General features: G+C 36.1%; 1 protein-coding gene and 1 long non-coding RNA gene across 10 annotated transcripts in view; one reads left to right on the forward strand and one right to left on the reverse strand.

Annotated features, from left to right (window-relative positions):
* Positions 1 to 22932, forward strand: part of SLC26A7 (solute carrier family 26 member 7) — a 125452-nt gene that overhangs the window by 22103 nt on the left and 80417 nt on the right. For 7 of the 9 annotated variants that reach the window (XM_014853414.3, XM_070481330.1, XM_044744079.2 and 4 more), the window contains 2 exons: positions 6065 to 6175; positions 11956 to 12128. In XM_014853414.3, coding sequence (XP_014708900.1) covers positions 6065 to 6175; positions 11956 to 12128 — 284 coding nt within the window. Of the gene's footprint in view, positions 1 to 6064; positions 6176 to 11058; positions 11241 to 11955; positions 12129 to 22932 lie in introns of those variants that run through there. The other 2 variants (XM_044744083.2, XM_044744078.2) reach the window with 2 other exon arrangements.
* On the reverse strand, positions 1450 to 9993 carry LOC123275844 (uncharacterized). The gene is made up of 3 exons (XR_006511950.2): positions 9863 to 9993; positions 2259 to 2484; positions 1450 to 1596 (listed from the first exon to the last, which is right to left on the reverse strand). It is a non-coding gene; the product is annotated as an uncharacterized lncRNA (long non-coding RNA).

Here is a 22932-nt window from a genome sequence, read left to right on the forward strand (position 1 = left end):
TATTTGAGGAGAAGACACTCAAGATGTTAGATTTTTGGCTAGGGTGCTCTTACAGCCATTTTTCTTTCCTTTTTCCCTTTGTTTCCTTCAGTGTTAGGAGTTCATGATGGGCTATTTAACAGTCCAATAGAGGCAAGGCAATAATCTTTTGTGAGATAGAGGAACTGGGTGGAATTTGAACTGTCTCTACAGCTGCCTTCCAGTTTTGCAAGGGTAAGTTGAGGATAGTTGTTTTCCCTATCCAACTACATCACCCTAATTTACTTTTTCACTCTGGGTGCTTAGTTTTATTTTAACTTAGAGAAGAAGGCCTGGAAAGAAACTTCCTATCAGGGTCTGAATATCAGCTTCCAGTTCTGCCGAATTTCTGATCATAACTTGCTAAATCCTTTCAAATACCTTGCCAGGTTTCAGCCAGGACAAACAGCAACTACCTGGTGGTATTGAGCAGTTCCAGTAATCCTTAATGTAGCAGTTTCCTAGAAAATCTCTCAGAGTCTCATTAACTCTAGGAATAGGTTATGGCAGTGTCTGTAAAGTCATGGCCTAATATATTTTACTTTAGGTACGTTTTATAACTTAATTTTCTATTAGCTTTTTGCAACAAAACTTTCAGTAAGGTTATTTTGGAATTTTGAAGTCTTTCCTTTTAAGCGCACTTATTAAATGATCTCATCTAATCAGAACATTCCTTCTAATGGCCAATGTAATTCCCCTGAGGTGGGTGGCAGTTTGGTAGGACCCTTAGCCATGATTGGAGTGCAACCCACATTTCTGTCTGAGTTTCTCTGATCACAAAATGGAGTGCAACCATATTTTTGTTTGGCTATATTCTGGGACCTCCAACCTGACAATTAATAAGACAAGCCCTCAGGACATGGAACAATCTTGGTAAGATTTTAAATTGTCCCGGGTTATCTTGCCAGCTGTTTGCAACTATCTGCATTTTGTTAAGCACTTGCAAGTTTCAGCATGAAGCCAATCAGAGTTCTGAGGGGAGGCTGCCTATTTGGGAATTGGTTGGCTTTTAGAAGCTGGATTTTCCATTTTTCTTTTAGTTTAGTTTTATTATAAAGTTTGAACAATTTCTAGGGACAGTGTAAGGAGCTGGTGTTGCTTCTCTTTGGAGCTCAATGAGTTCAGACTCTCATTTCTCTATCAGGCAGTTTATTCAGACTTTATAAACACAATTCTTTCCAGTTCAAAGCCAAATTAAAAGATCAGCCTGCTCCATTCTCTCCGAAATTCCCCCTAGGCTCCCCTTGCCTAGGAATTCCCCCTAGGTTTCTCTTTCTTAGGAATTCCCACTAGGTTCCTCTTACCTAGGAAATGTACTGGTACCCCCTTAAGACACCTAGTTTTAAGGCTTGAAACAGCTCATATAAACTCTGGACCATCAACTTAGAATAAGGAGATCTGGGTTTCAGGAGAACTTACCAGGGTCACCTGAAGAATGCAGTGATTGGGGTGCTCAATGGACTCCTATTGGTACTGAACACCAGTTCAGTGTATAGTCCTTGTGATCTCTGCTGGCTTTCTCTGAAATCCTGCCGTGACTATGCCAAGAAACGTCGACACAAATGATCCATAATCAACCTATAAATCAAAATTGGGTTGAGTTTATTACGAGCCAGATCTCAGGACTCAAGGAAAGAAGGGCACCAAAGAAGTGGGATGTACAGAGTGGTTAAACACCATCTTGGAACAAAGAGCATACTTCACATATGATAGGAATGTTCCTTTTATAATTGTCAGGAGATGCTTAGCTGGCACAGCAGGTTGGTCAGCAGGTTGGTGGTCGCAAGGGGAGTGGTCACAGGGTGAGCAAAGCAGGTCAGTAATTGATCCTTAGTTTAGGGAGAGATGCTTATCCTTAAAGAAATGCTGACCTCACAGTAAAGAGGTGAGGTCACTAAGCCAAGAAAATATAAAAGTCTCCAACAGAATGGCTCATATAGCCCCATGCATATAGAATATATAATTCCATCACAATTCCCAACTGTAGATACAATACTCAATTTCTATACACAATCTTTTGCAGTTCCACGTTTCTTTGGTCTTCTGAATAATTGCTGTTGTACGAATCCAGATAAAACTGGGCTGAAACTTAAATAAAAATGTGTATCTTAAAATACAAAACATTATCTTCTCTGTGATAAACAGTTCTCTTTCTCACCAGCAGTGACTGAGTCACTTTCTAGTGATTTCAGCCAAGAAATTGTAGTAGAAGCAGAAGCAAAGACTGAGCTACCACTTACCTGCTTTTGTGGTCCTCCTCGGCAGAGATCAGGCACTGTGTCTAGGGAAGCCATTCTCACTGCAGCCTGGATTGAAGGGCAACGCGTGCTGGTGGTAAATGTCCAGTTTCACACTCAGGACCCCTTGAAAGTTGGGTCATGTTCACAAGCCCTGAAACTACTGATGATATTGTGGTGGGAATATGGCGTCTCTTCTACTCCTCTGGTATAATAACCATTACTACACCTACAAAACATATTTTCCTTAAGTCAGACAGAGGAAGACAAGTATCGTATGATTTCACTTATATGCGGAATCTAAAAAACAAAACAAATGAACAAAAAAACCCAAAACAGAAACAGACTCACAGGTACAGGAAAAAAATGATAGTTACCAGAGTAGGGGGTGGGTTTGGGGGATGAGCGAAATATGTGAAGGGGATTAAGAAGCACAAACTTCCAGTTATAAATTAGTCATGGGGATATAATATACAACATAGGGAATATAGTCAATAAGATTGTAATAACTTTGTATGGTGACAGATGGTAACTAGCTTTATTGTGGTGATCCTTTCATAATGTATATAAATATCAAATCACTATGATGTACACCTGAAACTAATAGGGTATTGTAAGTCAATTACGCTTCAACAGCAACGACAAAAAAACAAGTTTTCTTAAAAATTGTGTCTTTTGAAGTCTTCTAGTGACCTTTTTTGTAGATATATCAGACATGCATTACCAATACACGATTTTTTTTTCTTTTTGAGGAAGATTAGCCCTGAGCTAACTACTGCCAATCCTCCTCTTTTTGCTGAGGAAGACTGGCCCTGAGCTAACATCCATGCCCATCTTCCTCTATTTTATACGTGGGATGCCTACCACAGCATGGCTTTTGCCAAGCGGTACTGTGTCTGCACTCGGGATCTGAACTAGCGAACCCCAGGCCGCCAAGAAGCAGAACATGTGCACTTAACCGCCGTACCACCGGGCCAGCCCCATGATTTTTGATCTTTAAGAATAATCAGCCATCTAAAGATCTCAAGTTTTGGGTTTTCTCCTCCAGTCAATCTCTGTGTCTCTCTCTTTCTCTGTCCCTCTCTCTCTCCCCCTCCTCTCTCTCCTGTCCCTCTCTCTCTCTCTCCTTCTCCCTCCTCCCATCCCCCCTTTCTCTCTATCTCCTTCTCTCATTCATTCCCCCATTCTCTTTTGGCACCCTCTCCCCTAATACCCATTTTGTTTTATTCTTTGATAGTTTTGTTTGTTGTGCTAATTTTGCTCTTATCTAAGTTAGATTAGGTAATGCAAATATCTGTTAGTATTTGCAGCAATTTTTCCCCCTGCTCTGATTGAATTGGATATCCTGTTTTATTAAACATGGAGAAGAGTGTAGATAATTCTGCTAATTTGTTAGTGACTCTAAATCATCAATATTTTCAATATTTTTGGAGGATTTAACATATTTTAGCTTGTATGAGTGTGTGTGAAAATATGTATGTAGCTTGAATTATGAACCAGAATAGGAAATGAATCAGAAAAAGAAAAGTTTATTCAGTCCCTCACCTTTTTGGAGGTCTGTGTGGGAGGATGTCTTGGGTTTTGTAGTTCTTATTTATGGAAGGGGTACCTGAAGTTTTAAAGCATTATACCCGTGAATTACTCCCTTCTTCCTTTATTGTGGCCATGGTTCATTGCCATAGTAGCAGAGAACAGATTCTCGCTGAGGGTGAACGACACTTGCTTAAGTGAAAGCTCAGTGCCAGTTTTGTATTAGATTAAAAAAAAAAAAGTGTCTACAAGATTTCTGGTCTTTGAGGTGGTTCTTGTAGAATCTATTGAAGTGATATTTTGCATTTATAAGTCTAGAGATCTATTAAAGATTTGAGTGAAGCATGTTTTACCTGACTGCTCCCATTTTAATTTGACAGGAATATGAGATTCAAAGAAATTCAGTTTTTGAACTAATTTTTTTTATAGATTCTATTTGGGATAAACAGAGAGAGAGATGAGGAGTATTGCAGTAAAGCAAACAGATAAACAGGGGGTAGCTATTCACAAGGCAAGAGGAGAAGGTCCAGTTTCTAGCTTTGTATTTACATTTGCTGTTGCAGTGAGAGTAGAAATGTAGCCAAATGTCAACATCCAGCCAACTCGATCCTGTCAGTATTTACCACATTTATCAGAATTTCGTGTCCCTGTGATTCATCCAAGGTGCTTTTGTTAAATATGTGGCATGCCTGTATCCCTTTCCCCCATCATTGATTTAGGGATCTGAAATATGGGCCAGAATTTTTCTTACTTGGAAACACTCTGCGTTTCTGTCTCTTGGTATGTAATTTTTATCAGATAACTCCTTCTGAAAACGGCTAAGAAAAAGTTGTTTTCTAGCTTTCCATATGACTGATTTAATGCACACAATACTTTTTGCAGAGTTGCTTACACTATAAATGCCAGGAGGTTCTTTTGGTGGGGGTGAGAGAATATCTAGCCTTCCAATGCTAACCTGGCTTCAGGACCTGTCCTTTAACTCTCCCTTCCTGAAAACCAGAGTGCTGCCTCTCATCCTGCCTGTATGAAATTCTAGAACAGCCTCTGCCACTGAGTCTCCTACAATCACTTTGTATTTCTTTTCACCAGACTTTTATGAATATATTGCCAGTGAACAGGCAGCCCAGATGCATTTTTAAAAAATAAAGAAGGGAATGGTCGTTGGTAGACCTTTCGTGTATTTTATTTATAGCTAAAATGTACTGCTTGAAAAAATATTTGATGTGCAACTAGAATTTACTTATTTTAAAAAAATTAAACAATTTAAAAAGAGTAAAAAGTATTGATATTAGAACCAGATTTCCAGGCTTCCTAGTGTAAATAAAGAACTGGCCTCATAGTTAGGTAATTGAGATTCTAATGCACCACCTTCCTCGAGTTTCTTTGTAAATGTAAGGTCCTTTATGCCCAATCAAACACCTGTCATTAAATTGTACGGACTTGAGGAGATTTATCAGAATCTAGCTTAACCTATGTTTAGTGTCAAGGATCAGCCACAAACAAGATCACTTTAATGAATTCAAACTCATACATATTTTGGTCACATTTAAACCATGAGTGATCAATTAGACGTGTCTAGGAAAATTTTCTATGTGCATATAACATACAAACTATGTAGGCAGTAGTGCCTATAAGAAATAAAAACAAACAATTATGAGTTACTCTTTGAATAAATAAAGTCGATTTTTTTTTTCACTCTAAAAAACTCTACTTGAATATAGGCTGGTGTCCAATTATGGGAAGTGCATGGGTTCAGACGTTGACCCTGCAACTGTTATGCATACTCTTAGACTGGCCAGCCAGCCAGCCGGCCAGGCAGCTTTGAATGTGTGTCCTTTTTGCCCCAACCTTAGTCACTTTCATGTCAGGCTTCTCACTTGTGAGTGGTAATGCTGCTAGTCCTGTGTATCTCACAGATAGAAGCTGTTGTGCGAATAAAATGATAACGTGAAAATGCTTCTCTGTGTGCGTGGAGGGATTTTTTTGCTATGATGTTATCACTTTTACCAGGAAGATACAACATTTTCTTGTAGATATCTCTGTAATCAAGGGGAAAAGTAGTAGTCTAAAAATAATTGTTTTGAGAGTTCGAATACAAATATGAACAAAGGAGTGAATTTTCTGCTATTTAGGACAATAATGTTAGGCTCTCATTGAGCAAGTAGTCTAATCAGATTATTGTTTCTCTTGTGTTAAGTAAACCAATATCTGTTCTACTTTGTAATGGACTGTATCTTGGGGTTATCAGAGGATCATAATTACCCCCGTCTCCTTCACAGGGTTGGCCTTTGCTATTCTCTCATCTGTGCACCCAGTCTTTGGTTTATATGGGTCTCTGTTTCCTGCCATCATTTACGCCATGTTTGGAATGGGACATCATGTTGCCACAGGTAATAATTTCTGTCTATGTTTGTGCTTCTCATATTACTAATGAAAGGGACTCAGAAGTTATCATTAGTTACTAATTACATTTCCAAAGCAATTCTAACTTTACTACTGAAAACCTCAGCAAATATTAGAGCAAGACATTTAACTTTCTGTGCTTTTCTCAATGTATACTGTAGTTTATTGCTATATAACCATGTAACAAAGGTTATTGCTAAAGACTCTTTGCATTTTTAAATTGTAAAAAGACCATAAAATAAGCACAAATATTCTGAATTTACAATGAAATGAGAGAAAGGAAGTACTTTGAGGGAAAGACAAGACTACATAAAATTTAGTTACTTAAATATTGAAAAATACTTTCCATGTAATTGATGTTTGGACTAAGTGACCTTTTAGGTTTCTTCCAAATTGGATTCTGTATAGCTCTTACCTTGCCTAATACTGCATTACCAAATAAAATGTGAACTGTCACAAGTAGTCTGAGAATAGAGCACGCTGGATAAAAACATGGGTTTTGGAGTTAGACCTAGGTGAATGTCTCTTTGTTGTGTGCTATCTGCATGATCTTAGGCAAAGTTTTAAAGCTGTGTTTATTGCTTTCTTGATAGTAAAATGCCAAAACAAATTCATATGATTGTAGTGAGAATTAGATGAGATCATTGATGTAGAGTGTCTAATTTAGTACTTGCCACATAATAAGAGTTAATGAAAGTTAGCTGTTATTACAAAAATGATACCTTCACCTTAAATATTAAGGCAATAATAATAAACATACTTTTAACCAGAAATATCCATAGAGCCATTTCTGCTTATTTTGTGCATGTAAGATAGCTCTCAGTAAATAATATCATTTTGTGTCTATTTCTTCAGGCATCGGTTTGTGTTATTGACTTTATTAGTTTTCTACTTCTGATGTAACAAATTACCATGAGCTTAGTGGTTTAAAACAAGAAAAATGTATTATCCTGCCATTTTAGAGGTTAGAAGTCTGAAATGGGCCTTACTGGGCTAAAATTGAGGCATCAGTAGGGCTGCATTCTTTTTGGAGGCTCTAGGGGGCAGTTTGTTTTGTGACTTTTCCTACGTTCCTTGGCTCATGGTGCCTTCATCCATCTTCAAAGCCAGCAGTGTGGCATCTTCAAATCTCTCTCTAATTCTGATCTTTTGCCTTCATCTTCCATATTTAAAGGACCTGTGTGATTACATTGGGCACCTTTGGATAATCCAGGATAATCTCCTTATTTTAAGGCCAGCTGATTAGCAACCTTCATTCCATCTGCACTGTTAATTCCACCTGACCATGGAGCCTTTTTATGGTTCCAGGGATTAGGACGCAGACCTATTTGGAAGGCCATAATTCCACCTACCACTTTGATACTTACATTTCTCATGCAGAAATTAACCCGTGAATAATGTTTTATTTATGTAAATTTGGCTTCTTATATCAATTACCTTTGTCATGGGGGATAACTCAACAGTTGTCAGTCATTTACAGCACTGCTACCTAAAGCATGGTCCACGAACCAGCAGGATCATTGTTATGTGGGAGCTTGTTAGAAATGCAAAATCTTGGTTTTCAATCCAGATCTACTGAATGAGAATCAGCATTTTCACAATCAACATTTTCTCCAGGTTTTATATCTATGTATAAATATATATACATATAAAATATGTTTATATATATATAATATGTATATGTATGTATATGTACTTAAATTTGAGAACTATAGATGTACTATTTGTTAGATGCTTACTTAAGAGCTTTATTTATGTTATTTTGTTTTGTCCTAACACAACCATTTTAAATAGACATTATTATCTGCATATTTACATTTAAAAAAACACCCTGAAATTTAGAAAGGTTTCTGTGAGAGCACAGAATAAAGTCTCAGGTTCATGGATTGCAACCCAGCTGTCCCCAAATTTTTCTTCTTTACAACCAGTTACTCAAGAATGAACTTTCCTTTTGTGTTGATGCAAAAGGAAAAAATCACAGTAATGAATTAGAAGTTTTTGAAGAGTATTATTTCTGAATTATCCTGCTCCCTAATTTAGTACCAATTTATTTTCATTTTTCAAAACATTTAAATATGTCATTACCAGGAAGAAACATACTGTTTTAGAGCTGACCCCAAAGCCTTTCCTCTGTTAACCAAAGGATAAAGGAAAAAGGTAAAAAAATTTGCCCAATAGATCGTAACTGCTTTAAGAATTCAAAAATACACAACCTGATACATACCTGAATAAACATTTACATAAACCACTTTATTTTCTAAGGAATCACTGTAGACATTTAACTGGTGGCATGGTTTTGAAATTACCATTTATATGACGCTCTGTATTTAGCAAATGTTATTAACAGCTATCGGAACCTTGCAGTCTACTAGGTAAATAACGCATTTCAAAATACATTTAATTTATAGATGTAACTATAGTCACTCTATCACACAATAAACGCTAAAGGCATTTTATTTCTGCATATGTACTTCTCCAGAGGACAGAGTCAGCTGGACCTTCACATTTCTTTTTTATCCCAATATACTTAGAATTCTTTAGACTCAGCAAAGCAGAAATGAATACAATATAGATATCAGGTGAGATATGCAAACTAATTATTTTTGACTTCCCTATGATCTTAAACACAGGAACCAATTGTATCTCACCAAAAAATTCCTGAAAACATTTAATATAGAGAACATATTTCTCTTTTAAATCATTTTGTTGTATTTTATTTTGGTGTGTATATGTGTATGGGAATTCCTACTGCCACTTTATTAAGAGATTGATGTTGCTTTCATAAAGAAAAATCACTTTATCTGGGATTTTGCCTCCAACTTAGGTAGTCAGAATATAATACTGAATTGCTAAATGCAATAATAAATTATTCTAGAGGTATCTTCAAAAGCAAATAAATCAAAAGCCAGAGTGTAAAGGCACCAAATGTGCTGTTTTGCTCAACAATGTGAATTTTGTTATTTTAAGTTAAAAAATATATATGTTTTAAAAAGGAATAAATCATTGATTGCTGCTTGTAACTTGCAAGGAACATGTCTTGGAATAAAAAAGGAAAAGGACGGAACCTTGAGAATAAATCCGTTGGAAAAAGAATTGTTGAAGATAGCTCATATGTGAAAATTTGTGGTATATACTCATTTTCTAAATTAGAGAAAATTTTTCAAAGAGCAAAGTCTGTTCAGCAATTTAGAGAAAACGTTAGAGAGACTGTTTAGAGAACTCTTCAGGAGAAAAGAAAATAAGCAAACAATTATTTACTGAAGGCTTACAATGCGATAGGACTTATGACCAATGTTGTTTATATATGAAATCTCATGTAATCTCTACCAAATTTTTCTAACTAGATAGTTTATCATCATCTTACAAATAAGGAGGCTGAGAGAGGTTATGTAACTTGACCAAGATTACAAGCTAATATTTTGCTGAACTGGAATTTGAACTTGGGTCTGTCCAACTCTGAGGCCCATATTCACTTCCTATTAGGACCTGCTATCCACATTACTGTTAAGCTGCTAGATACTAGACTACCACTGGCAGGCTTAAAACCTAACCAGGGTAAAAAGTTGAGAACCTGAGGGAGAGCACAGAGAGTAGTAGGGAGGAGATAAAGACAAAGGAGAGACCCATAAGACAGAGAAGGTAGAATGTCATTCACAATGTCCTCACATACTCACCCATAGCACTGGCATCCTTGATTGTTCTTAACTATCTCAGAAACAGCAAAGCATCATCCTTGCTAAAGACGTGGTACTCCCATATCCATGTTGGCACTGTGGATATCACCACATCCATTGCTGGCAAGGTCTCTCTCTGGAGACATTCTTGGGATGTGACTCATTCACAGGTGGGGCTCACTTTTATTGCCCCAACAAAATCTTTTAGATAGTCTTTCCTTACCATTCAGTTCCCTCCTATCTCCTTCCAAATCCAAGAAAAGATAGTCCTAAACTCAAAAATGAACTGCAGAATATCTTTGTTTTCAATTCTGTAGTCATTTGTTCAGCGGCTTTTGTACAAATCACTTTAGGAGATTTAAAGACCAAAAGACACACTTCTTTACTCTCAGGAGTATGAGACTTTGAGAAATTCTGTTGTAACATATCCTGAAAAAGTATGTCTTATCAAGAGCAGATTCTATGGTGAATCTTCCTTCTTTGGTGTTCCCTGTCATGGATGCCAGAATCTTACCTCTAATCATTAGATATATTTGTTCCTTGTTGTGTTCTTAATTTAGTACTTTATGATGAGGACAGTGATCATGATGGTTAATATTTATTGATAATTTATTGAGAATGACTTAACTCCTTAAGAGAACTATATTCAAGTTGTTCTGTGTATCTATATTCTACCAACTCAATAGAACAGCAAAGAACACAGCATAACAGACAAAAAGAGAGCATTCTGATCTTAATCTTATTAAGAATTACCATTTTTAGGTGCTAACTATATGCCATATACTGTGATATTTGCTGCATTACATTATTTCATTTAAGCCTCATAACAACCCCATTGGGTGAGGAATTCTGTCTGTAGGTAAAGAAATTGAGATGTCAGTGCTGGGATTGAAGGTGGGGTTTATTGGAGGCTGCAACCATGCTGTCTGAAGCACAGCACATACTGCCTCTCTCATCCAGTAAGACCAGAAGATTGTCTGTATTTGGTTTCCATTGAGACATGTTTTTGTTTGGCTCTCTTAACCTGTGTAGCTGCATGCTTTGTGTTGTCGTCTCTACATCTTGCCACAGGCTGTTTTTCAAAGTCTCACTTATGACCTGGAACAAAGTAAGGTCTTTAAGTAGTGAGTCAGGAAGAATGTTTGTGCAATACTGCAGTTTGTTTCTTTAATCTAAATTTGCTGAGCCCTCTCTGTGGGAACTGGCATTTCCCTGCCCATGTGGCTGCATTCTCAGACATGCTGTGCCAAGATGAGAGGCATCAGAACTCTTGGCAGGGAGAGGAAAAAAAATTGAAAATGTTTCACTATTTCTGTGAGGCCAGCTCACTTCCTGGGAAATACCTTTGAACCTTATCTAATTACAGTGGACAAAAATGGTAAGTTTAATCATTTGATAGGTCACAGCATATTATTGCTATACTATAATAAAATTCTACTCTGTTATGAGAGCATACGGAGTAGAAAGGCTAAAACTGGCCTGGAGAATCTGGGTTGGATTCTTGTTGGATATGGGATGTGAGTCAGACCTGGAAAGACAAGTGTTTGCACAAGTAGATTGGAGGAGCAAGCGTTTTGGTCAAAGAGCCTCCAATTCGACAGAGAGCTCATATTTTGCCATGTACCCTACTGAGGTCTTCATATTCATCATCTCATTTATACTCCCCCCCATTTCAGCCCTGAAATGTAGGTATTGTTACCCCCATTTTACAGATGAAGCAATTTAGACTCAGAGGAATGTGCTTTTGAGTCATGTTAGTGATAAATAGAGGAGCTAGATTCAAATCCAGACCATGATCTTAATCCCTGCCCCAAGGACATTCTCTCTGTAGGTCTGCCAAGAGGTGGGAAGATGTATGGCCTGGGAGGGAATAGTAGGTAGACGGTAGGACTGTATGACTGTGTATATGCAGGTAAGTTTCTATTTATTCCATGGAGAGGAGTGAAGGGTGGAGGAGTCGGGGTGCAGAGGAGAGTTTTTCTGATAGATCTGTTTGGTTTTGCAATGTGGATTCAACTTTAATAGCGGAATCCAACAATTTTTATTGAGTCTGTTACTAATAGAAGATTCCCAATCCCACCTCCTTCTTTTAGGCACCTTTGCCTTGACATCCTTAATATCAGCCAATGCAGTGGAACGGCTTGTCCCTCTGAGCGTCCAGAATCTCACCACACAGAGTAACACAAGTGTGCTGGGCTTGTCTGACTTTGAGATGCAAAGGATTGGTGTTGCTGCAGCCGTTTCCTTCTTGGGAGGTGTGATTCAGGTAAGTGGTACTGAGATTTGGGAGTGAAGAAAGGACAGTGGCAAAGGGAAAGCAATTGGTACTTAATTTTCATTTGTGTTCATGCGTTTGTCTTTCTAGATTGGATAAAGGGCAGATGTGTTTTATCTTTATGGAAATACTGTCTACTGCATAGAGGAGTTACTCTCTAAATGCTGGTTGAATAAATGAATTAGAATCAATAAATCGAAGTTACGGGAAAGCAATTTTTGACTTTTCAAGAAAGAGCTTTCTAACGAATGTTTTACAAAATGGAATGCGCTTCTTACAAGGCAATGAGGTAGTCCTTGTGTTCACACAGTGACCAGATCATCACTGTAGGAGATGTTATAGGAGAAATTCCAAAATGGGAGGGGAAGTGACTAGATTTCTAGCATCTTCCCAATTTTCAGATTTTATGATTTTACTGCCTACATCAGTAACAGATAGTATGTAGTTTGTGCCATAGACTTGCTGGTGTGCGGTCCTGGGACTCAGATCTGTACCAGTCTTTGCCCCTCTCAGCATCAGGCATGTGTGTTTTTGCTAGGTCTGCTCTAGTCTGTCTGTTTCTTCAAAATATCAGACTATGGAATTTTCTTTTTATAATCAATTGTCAAAATTTTAAACTGAATTATGTGTACGTCAGCTTCCTGGGTGGCTGTTTTCTGGGTTAGTACAGGCTCTATTTTACAATGCAACATTATTTACAAGGTCAAAGATGGTGTAAATGCCAAGAAGGGAGAAAACTAGTTAATGATTGCCTGGAATTGGATGGTAGGAAGAAAATGTGACCTAGAAGGAAGGAAACATTAAAAGTCTTTGAGCTACGTTGCTGTCTAGCCACGTAAAAAGGACAGAAGAATTAAGGATGTAAGACAAATAAGAACTCAAGTCCTCACAGTTCCTTAGAAAACAGACCATCTGAGTGGCATCTTTGCCTAGGAGATTACCAGACTAGAAGGCCAATAGGTATTTTCTATTGCTCATGTCTGTGCTTTTACGAAATACCAACTGGTTGAGTAGGTACCTTGTAACCTTCTCTATATGTTTTTAAACATGGATGATGTCGACCTATTCCGAGACTTGCACAGGCAGGCTTAGTGGCCTTTTCCTCCTCACTTGGCTTGTGTGGGGCCCTCTCATGGACCTGCCATCTGTGTCCATCTCAGAAATAATCAGTGACATGAACTTGTGATTCAGATGTGGATATGTTGCCATAGATTTGGCATAGGTTTTCCTTAATTTCTGTTCATTTAAAATTAAAATTGCTGTGTTAATACAGCAAAGATATATCAGTACTCTTTCTGATACCATTATTTTCCATTCATATTTCTCTTTGAATTTGTGATTTTTCCTATGTTTGGACTTTCTCTTATTCTATAAAGCATAGAATGAGTAATTTTAGGTGTATATTAGTATTTTTAAAATCTAAGAGAATATATAATTAGCAATAAGAACCAGCAACCTCTGCTTTGTTTCATTTTAACCATTTTCCATAAGTTTGAAACAATCACCAGGTATTCTGTTATTATCTAGCAAATTTGGATTAAAGACTTAAATGATAATAAAATATAAAAGTAAAAGCCAGGATTCTTACACATAAAAATAAATATCTCATTTCCCAGAATGAAACTCTCTAGAATTACAAAACAGGATATTATTAAAGATAAAAAAAATAATTTGTTTTCATGGCCTTTTATTACACCTAAGATCTGATCCAGTGATCGCATGTTTTGTCTTATAACTTCATCAAACATCTGCTTTCCTTGGTCTTTAGCTCTGATCCTGGTGGATATGTGACTTATGTTTTAGCCAATTTTTAAACAGATGGCTGGACTTTATTTGACCTGCAAACTCATCTATCCACTGTCAGCCAGAGCCCCGGGGTCTGTTGGATCTTTTGGATCCAGCTTCTTAGTCATTTTCCCTTTTCTCCTTCAGATTTGAAATCCACTGAACATGAGGGCAGTGCCAAGGTTTCCAGCTTCTGCAAACACACAAGGTGTTTGTTTGTTTGCCTTGTTTTATTGATTTTTTTTTGTGTTGTTTTGCTTGTACATTATTCATTTTCAGATTGTGATCTTTTTTCTTTTTTTGCCCTCTGAAGATCTAACTGATGGAATTATTTAAGTTAATAAGATTATATTGTTAAAGTGTTTGAAAGAATTACATCCGGTCTAGTTCAGAGGGTGTGTATCAATTGAAAATTCTCTCAGCTGCAAGTAACAATGACTCCACTACCAGAGGCTTACGCTATACAGACATTTATTGCTTCTTGTGCTACAAGAGGTCATAGAAACAGGTTCTTAAGGGTTTTCAGTTTCCAACAGCCCATTCAATTGATGAACTGATCTAATTTTTTATTAGATAATAAGGACTCTGTGACTTAGTGCTTTTCGTTTTTTGCCTCTTTTCTGGTAATTCACAAATCAGTTTTTTCCTAAGTAGCTTTTATATTTGTCTAATTTTTTTCCCACACAACTTTTTCTCCACTTCTTTATTCATATTACTTAACATTGTTTTAATGATTCTAGTATGTCTATCTCTTAAATTTTAACTTGTTTTATGCTATTTTTAGAAGAAAATGTGGCATAAAATAATAAATATATTAGAATTAAATTAAGATGCATACTTTAGCAAACTGTCTTCATAACATAAAATTTCTGGTTTTATTTTGCAAATCGTCTTTTTTCTCTTTTTTGTCTTTCTTCCAACTTTCTGCACATCCATAATATTTTGATTTGTTTTCTACATGACATTATTTAGAACACAAGTTTCTTGAGGTTATTTATAGTATCTTAATCCATTTTAAAGTCTTCGTTACACTTAGCATACCACTCTGCATGTGGTATATTCTTAGAAAACATGTTCAGTTAAAAAATTAACTATTAGAAATAGCGGACATAAGACCAAGTAATAATTTTATGATTTTTGAAAAATCGAGCCTGACGTTTGTTGATTTTAATTATTACTATAACAAGAGAGGACTATTAAAACAGACACACTCGGAGAACTATTCCTCTCCCTACCCCTTAGTCCTATTTCCCCATCCTTTCCACCCTATTCTCACCTACCTCCTGGAGGTAACCTGTCTTATTTATTCCTGGTTTATACTTCCTGTTTGTTTTTTCAAAATGAGAAGATACTTGTATTTTTTTTATTTGTACTTCTTTCTTACTTGAAAGTTAGTATTCTTTTGTATTTTTCTTTCTTGACCTAATGATTCCTGGAAATCATTCCAAATCAGCTTATTAAAAAAATCCTTTATGCCTTTTTATTGCTGCATAGTACTCAATTGTGTGGAAATACCATAGTTTATTCGACATATCTTCAATATTGGGCATTTAGGTTGATTCCAATATTTTTTAATTGTTAACAATGCTGATATGTATATGAATATATATTTTCATATTGTTAGTGGTGTCTGTTCTAAGTGAATTCCTAGAATGGGATTGCTGGATCAAAAGGTCAGTGCATATGTAGTTTTTTTAGATATTGTCGAATTTCCTTCCAAAGGAGTTACAGAATTTTGCATTCCCACAGAAGTGTATGAGATGTCCTCTGCCTTGCCAACAGAATGTGTTGTCAGACTTTTTAATCTTAGCCAATCAGGTAGGTGAGAAATCATATTCAAGGGTAATTTGCATTTCTTAAATTGAGTGTGGTTGACGTCATTTCATATGTTTAAGGCCATTTTGTATTAGTTTTGTGAATTGTCTGTTCATATATCTTTCCCATTTTTCCATCAGACTTTTGGTTCTTTTCCCCTCAAATTGTAAGAGTTCTTTATATATGTTAGATATTAGCCCTTTATCTGTGATATATGCTGCAAATGTTTTCTTCTAATTTGGCAATTCTTCTTTGGCTTTATTTTACCGTGCAATTAAAAAAAATCTCTATGTAGTCAAATTGATGAATTGTTTCTTTATTGCCCCTGGATTTGAATCACCATTAGAAAGCTTTTTCCTACACTGAGTTTATAGAGGAATCACCGTATTTTTTCTTGTTTAATTTATGAAATTACTGTCTATTATATACATGTGTATACATATTTTACATTTACATACTTACATTTATATATATATATTTTTTTACCTTTTGTTTTCTAATCAATGTGGAGTTTATGCTTGTGTATGGTGTGAGATACACATCTAGTTTTATCTTTTTTCCAAGTGGCTAACCAGTTGTGCCAGCAACATTTATTAAAAAGCTCATCTTTGCTTCTGTGGTTTAAGATGCCACCTTTATTATTTCCATATTTATGTAGATCTAGCTCAGGACTTTCTGTTCTGTTCTACCGGTGAGTATGTCTATTCTTGTGACAGTGGCACTATTTTAATTATGGAGACTTATAGTATGGTTTAATATTTGACACGACCAGTCCACCTTTGTAGTTTTTATTTCTTAGTGTGTTCGTGTCTATTCCTGCATGTTTGTGTTTTTTTAATGAACTTTAGCATCAACTTGTCTAGCTCCACACAAAAAAAATGCTTCTTATTTTTATTGGGATTGTGTTAAATTGACATCTTTATATGTTGAGTTGTCCTATCCAAGAACAGGTATGCCTTTCCTTTTGTCCAAGTCTAGTTTTGTGTCTTTCAGAAGTGTTTCCTCTTATAGGTTTTGCACATTTTTGTCAAGTTTATTCCTAAGCATTTAATCACTTTGTTGCTATTATAAATGGGGCTTTCTTTACCATTGTGTTGTCTAGTTGGTTATTGTTTGTGTCTTTACCATTGTGTTGTCTAGTTGGTTATTTTTTGAGATATTTTTGTATGTTAAGTGTATATCCTGATATCCTATTGAGTTCATTATTTAAATTCATTTTATTGTTCATTGATTCTCTAAAGATATTTTTTAACTTCTTTACAAATTAATATACCGCAATTTCTCTTGTCCAATTGCATTAGGTGATAGCTCTATTATAATGTTAAATAATAGTGGAAAGAGTGGGCTTTCTTGCCTTTTCTTGAGCTTATTCAAAATGCCATTAGTGACTCCATTAAGGTGCTGGCCTTAAGAATAAAGTATATATTTTTTCACGTTAAGAAATTATGTATTGTTTTATATTTTGTGTTTTTAATTAAAATTAGAAAAAGTGTTGAACATTCCTACGGGCTTTTCCAGCATCTATACAAATAATCATATGTCTTTTTTTTCTTTTCAATCTATTATATGGTGTATTATAGTAATGGATTTCCTAATATTGAACCAACCTTAAATTGCTCCAATAAATCCCACTTGGTCATGGTATATTTTATTCTTAATGTGGTTTGGATTCTGTTTATTAATTTTTTATTTGGTACTTTTGCATCATTTTCTTCAGTCATATTGGGTTGTAGTTTTCTTTTATATGCTGTCTTTATCAGATCCAGTTGTCGATGTTCTACATTCTTCTTGATGTTCTTTTCCAATGCTCTTCAGCAATGTCTAGCACTTTGGGAGCATCTAGTCTTTGAAGGTTTTGTAGAATCCTCCTTTAAAGGATCTCCCGTTGAAATCATCTGTTTCCTGGGGCTCTTTTCTGGGGTAATTTCTTGATAATATTTTCTATTTTTTTCTACAAAAATTGGTCAGCTTAAGCATTCTATCTCTAATATGGTCAAATTTGGCATTCTGGATTTCCTTAGAAAATTATCCTTTTAATCTAGCTTTTCAAATTTATTTGTATGCGTGTCTTTAAAGTAATCTCTTATGAGTTTTAAACAATTTCTTGGTTTAACGTTTTTCCCCTTTGACATTCTCTATTTTTGTATTTGCGCTTTTTTCCTTGATCATGTTAGCTGGTGGTTTGTCTATTTTGTTAGTTCTTCTTTTTTTAAAAAAAACAGCACAGGATTTTGAGATAGTAGATCTACTTTTTTTCTATTCCTATTTGTGCTTTTATCTTTATTATTTCTTTCCTTTTGCTATGTGTTTTTTCTGTTTGTTTGTTTTTGTAGTTTATTTGTTCTTTTTCTAGGTTTTGAGCTGGTAATTCAATTCATTTATTATAACCTTTTCATTTTTGTTGATAAAAGCATTTAGTGCTATGAATTTTCCTATGCTTATTGCTTGAAATGTATTCTATAGATTCTGATAGTGTTTCACTATCAGTTAGAGTTTCACTATTTTTTGAAATTCTGTGATTTCAGTTTGTATTTCCCCCTTCACCCAGCAATTGTTTAGGCAAAGGATTTTAATTTTCAAATGAATGGGCTTTTTTGCTTCTCAATTTTCTCATAATTTCCAGAATTATTACACGGTGGTCAGAGAGTGTTGCTTGTAGTATTTCTACATTATCTAAATGAGGTGTTAATTCCAAGGCAAGGTGGAACCATTTAAAATGCCAGTATTAATAAGTATTTCTGTTAGGGAAACAAACACTCAATAAAAGTTAAGGCACTTTTAAAACCATTGTTCTCTTCTCCCTGTAGTTTTTATTATTCTCCATGGTGGGCACTTTGCCCATTCCTTTTTCCAAGAACTTAGAGGGGTCTGTATTGTCCCCTGCCCATTTACCTCTGGAAGTTTTCCCAAGGTCTACTTTTCTCAAGCAACCACAGGTCGAGATTTCTCCCCTGGAGGACATGGGGATATATGGCTCCTTTGTTTGACAGTTGCACAAGCGTGGGGTGACACAGGTGGAAGTGTTTCATGACAGAGCCTTGTATTATTATACTAGTGCATTCTGGAAGCACACAGTCTTACTTCTTCAAGGATGATAAAAACCAGCTGCAGACCTAAATAGGAGATTCTCCATTTACTTTTGGTTTTGTACTAAACATTTTTTTGAGCGTATTAAATAAGAGGGTCATGAATGTAGAAAGGATTTAAGATATAAACTAGTTTGACCTGGCTATTCAACACATCATACTTACTCCTTCCAGAAAAATCATCGACTCCTTTCTTTTATAATGCAGGAGGAGGACAATCTAAATCTCTTTTCATGATATTTTGTTATTTCACAACCATTACAGTCAGGAAGTCATTACTCTGTTTAATCTAAATCTTTCTAGCTGTGTTTGTACCTGGTGAAGCTAAGAAGTAATAAACAATAAAATGAGCGCCATAACATTCTTAAAATTATAAAAATGAAAATTCCTCTCATTAAAAACAGTAATAATATTTATTATCCTACTACCTGCCAAGCTCTGTTCTAAGCTTACTGCATGTATTCACACATTCAATTCCCATCAACATTTTATGAAATAAGTAATATTATTCTTCCTATTATATATATACTGAAAGGTAAAGTGACTTTTTAAAAATCTCATGATTAGGAATTGGCTGAGCAGGAGTTGGACTTCAGTATATGTTCTAACTATGATGATGCATAGCTTTCTAAGCTGCTACTGAGAAAGAAAGCAAGGAAACTCAATCTGGTAGCTTCTAGGGCCGGACATTGTGCTAGTTCTTTTCCAAATTTTACCTCCTTAATAGTAGCAGCAGTCTGAGCTAGGCGTGACTTGTGTGGTGGGGGAAGACCTTGGCTGCACAACTGTGTGCCTGACATTCTCGAGACCTTCAAGGCCCTTTCCCATGCCACTTGTATGACTCCTCTTTGTCCTTTAACGCTCAGCTCAAATGTAATCATCTCAGAGAAACCTTCCCTGATATCTCTGAACATGGTTATAAGTGATTCCTCCCACATCCTTCCATCAAACATTGCTCATGACTTCCCTTACAGGACCTTTCAATCTGCCAGGAGATATTTTTCACATATTTACCTCACTTTCTGGACTGTGACACTGTAGAACACAGACTGTTTATAATTCCAAAAGGTCTATTAAATGTTAGTGGTATCACTTTGTTAAATAAGCAAAATTAAATTGAGGGTTTTTTTTTCTTACCTTTTTATTTACCATTTTCTCTCTCCACTTCCCACCAGAAGACAGAGAATGTGTCTCTATCTGTTTAAGTTGTAACATAGTTTTTAATGAAAAAGGAGTAAAGAAATTGTATTATAATTTTCTAATTTGGTCATAAATTTTGTCAGATCCATCCAGCTGAAATGTGGAGACCTAGTCAATGAAATCTCCCACCTCTTCCCACAGCTGTACCCTGATGAAAACTAAAAATACAACCACTCCTAAACTCCCTCTCCTCTGTGTCTTTTAATGATATCATGCTCTAGTCACCCCATTTTACGACTTTGTTGTTTTCTTTGGCTGGCACAGAAAGGAAGGCAGAAGAGTCAAATCGTCCATCCCTAGCGGTTCTGATTTTCACTGCTTCTTGCATTAGAAGCTATTTTTTTCTGGAAAAGTCTGAGAACTGAAAAGATTATAGTGCCGCCTTAAACCATGTAATTCCAAATAAAAATCATTCTTAAGCCCAGTGAATTTCTGATATATTCCACAATAAAAAAATCAAATAAAAAATAAATTGTGTTTGTTTCCTAAGCATATAATTGATTTGCCTCCTGGATAGTCCAACACTTGGCTGTTTTCTGTTCTCTGTTCCTGCTGTGTCCTGTTTATGTGCTTTTGTCATTTTTCCTTTAGCTACTTCTCTTATACTAACCTTTTAAATGGCTACTCGTTCCACAATCTATCATCAGATTAATTCTACCAAAGCACAGCTCTGATTTTTGAGTTAATGTGCAGAATACTTCTTGGCAAAATTAGGTGTTTAATAAATGTATGGAAGAGTGATGTCACTCACTCTCGCAAAGCTCCCTTTTCACTACTTTTGCAGTGCCCCATATTCTGACTTCAAAATCTCTTGCTTTATTTTCTATTGCTCCTTTTTGCCTAGTTGCGCTCCTTCTAAACTAGCAACTCTGTGTCCTCTGAGCATGTCAAGTGCTGTCCTGCTTTATACTCATATTCTTCCCTCTTTCTGGAATGCTTTCTAATAACATCTCTCTCTTGGATTCCTCCTTAAATGTCAAGGCACAATTTTACCCCTATGGAGAAGTATTCCTTTCTCCCTCTGAAATCTAGTGGCATGTTTTCTATTCCTCTCTTTTATACGTGTGCACACTTGTCTTGGTGTGGTTGTTTGCACACATGCCATACCTCTGAAACACAGCTGTCTGGAGCCCCTCTAAGAGTCCCTCTTTTCCCCTGTGCCATGTATGCAAAACTCAGGAATCCGTCATGCACAGCACACACACTGGGGAGAAATGTAGCCTTACCTGAGTATTCTGTGGGAGAGGTGAAGGAGGTTTTCTTTTTTCTTTCCTTTTTTAACAAACTTTTTGTTTTAGAATAATTTAGATTTACCGTAAAGTTGCAAAGTTGCAATAAAGTTACACAGAGTTGTCACATAGCTCACCCATCCACACTGTCCCTTATTATTAGCATCTTGCATTAATATGATGTGTTATTTACAATTAATGAACCAGATTGATATATTGCTACTAACTAAAATCCATATGTTCTATTCAGATTTCCTTAATTTTTACCTAATGTTCTTTTTTCTGTCCCAGGATCCCGTCCAGTATACCACATTACGTTAAGTTGTCCTGTCTCCCCTTAGGCTCCTCTTAACTGTGAAATTGTCAGAGACTTTTCTTGATTTTGATGATCTTGACAGTTTTGAGGACTACTGGTCAGTATTTTGTAGAATATTCCTCAATTAGGATTTGTTTGATGTTTTTCTGTGATTAGACTGGGGTTGTGGGTTTTTAGGAGAAAGAGCAGAGAAATAGAGTGACATTTTTGTCACATCATATCAAGAGTATAGACTATCAACATAACATCACTTTTGATGTTAACCTTGATCACCTGGCTGAACTAGTGTTTGTCAGGTATCTCCAATGTTAAGTTAGCCTATTTTCCCCCTTTTCACACTGTGTTCTTTGGAAAGAAGTCAACGTGCACGGTCCACACTTAAGAGATGGGAGTTATGTTAAGTGAGAAGTTAAGGTAAGGAGTGGGGAGTATCTACTTAAATTATTGGAATTCTTCACAGAGCTCTCCCATTTTTTAAATTTAATCAATCGTTTATATTGGTATGGACTCAAGGATATTTATGTTGTCCTTTGGGTCATAATCCAATACTAGCGTATTTGTGCTGTTCCTCAGATTAGTCTAGCTCTGGGCATTGGGAGCTCTTTTGGCTGGCTCCTGTGTCCCTCCTTGACATACCCCTTTTATTTATTTATGTATTTGTTTGTTTTTTTGTTTTGGGGGCACTTCCTTGCTTTCTGGCACTACAAGATGATCCAGGCTCGTAGAATATTTTTCTTGTCCCAGTCCTAGAATCATCCATTTCTGTAAGAAACTCTGGTTCTTTTTATTGTGAACAGTATTAGAGATCAACATCTGTGTGCTAGGTGTGCTGGTTGCTACTAGGGTGTTGTTGCTTTTAGGCCATTTCAGCTGACAGAGCAAGGAAATATATGTGTGTATATTAACTGATGTATGTAAACATATTTATATATATTTCTATATGTATCCATCTATGTTAAACTACTGTGTAGCTTTGTCAGACTGTCTTCATTCGCTTACAGTATTCATTTAAGATTCATCCATGTCTTTGCATGGCTCATTCCTTTGTCCACTGAATAGTATGGAGAAGGGTTTTATATTTTGAATTCCACAGCACATAACTGCATAGGTATCCATTTGACATTTTGTTCTCTCAAGTTCTCTGGTCAGACAGAGGCTTTTTCTGCCATATCCCTATGCAGCACTCCAACTGTTCTCCTGTAGTCATGAATAGTTTAGCTCTCTTCCCCAAACTTGCATGCCTGCTCAAGAAAGAACAAGGAGCTCTTAACCTTTTAGCTCCCACCCAAACAGCTTCTTAGACTTGACCTTCCTAATAACACCTACGTTACAGTTCTTTATGCTCCTAGTTAACATTCTTCCCC

The sequence above is a fragment of the Equus asinus genome, chromosome 12 (assembly GCF_041296235.1).
Source record: "Equus asinus isolate D_3611 breed Donkey chromosome 12, EquAss-T2T_v2, whole genome shotgun sequence".
NCBI classification, from domain to species: domain Eukaryota; kingdom Metazoa; phylum Chordata; class Mammalia; order Perissodactyla; family Equidae; genus Equus; species Equus asinus.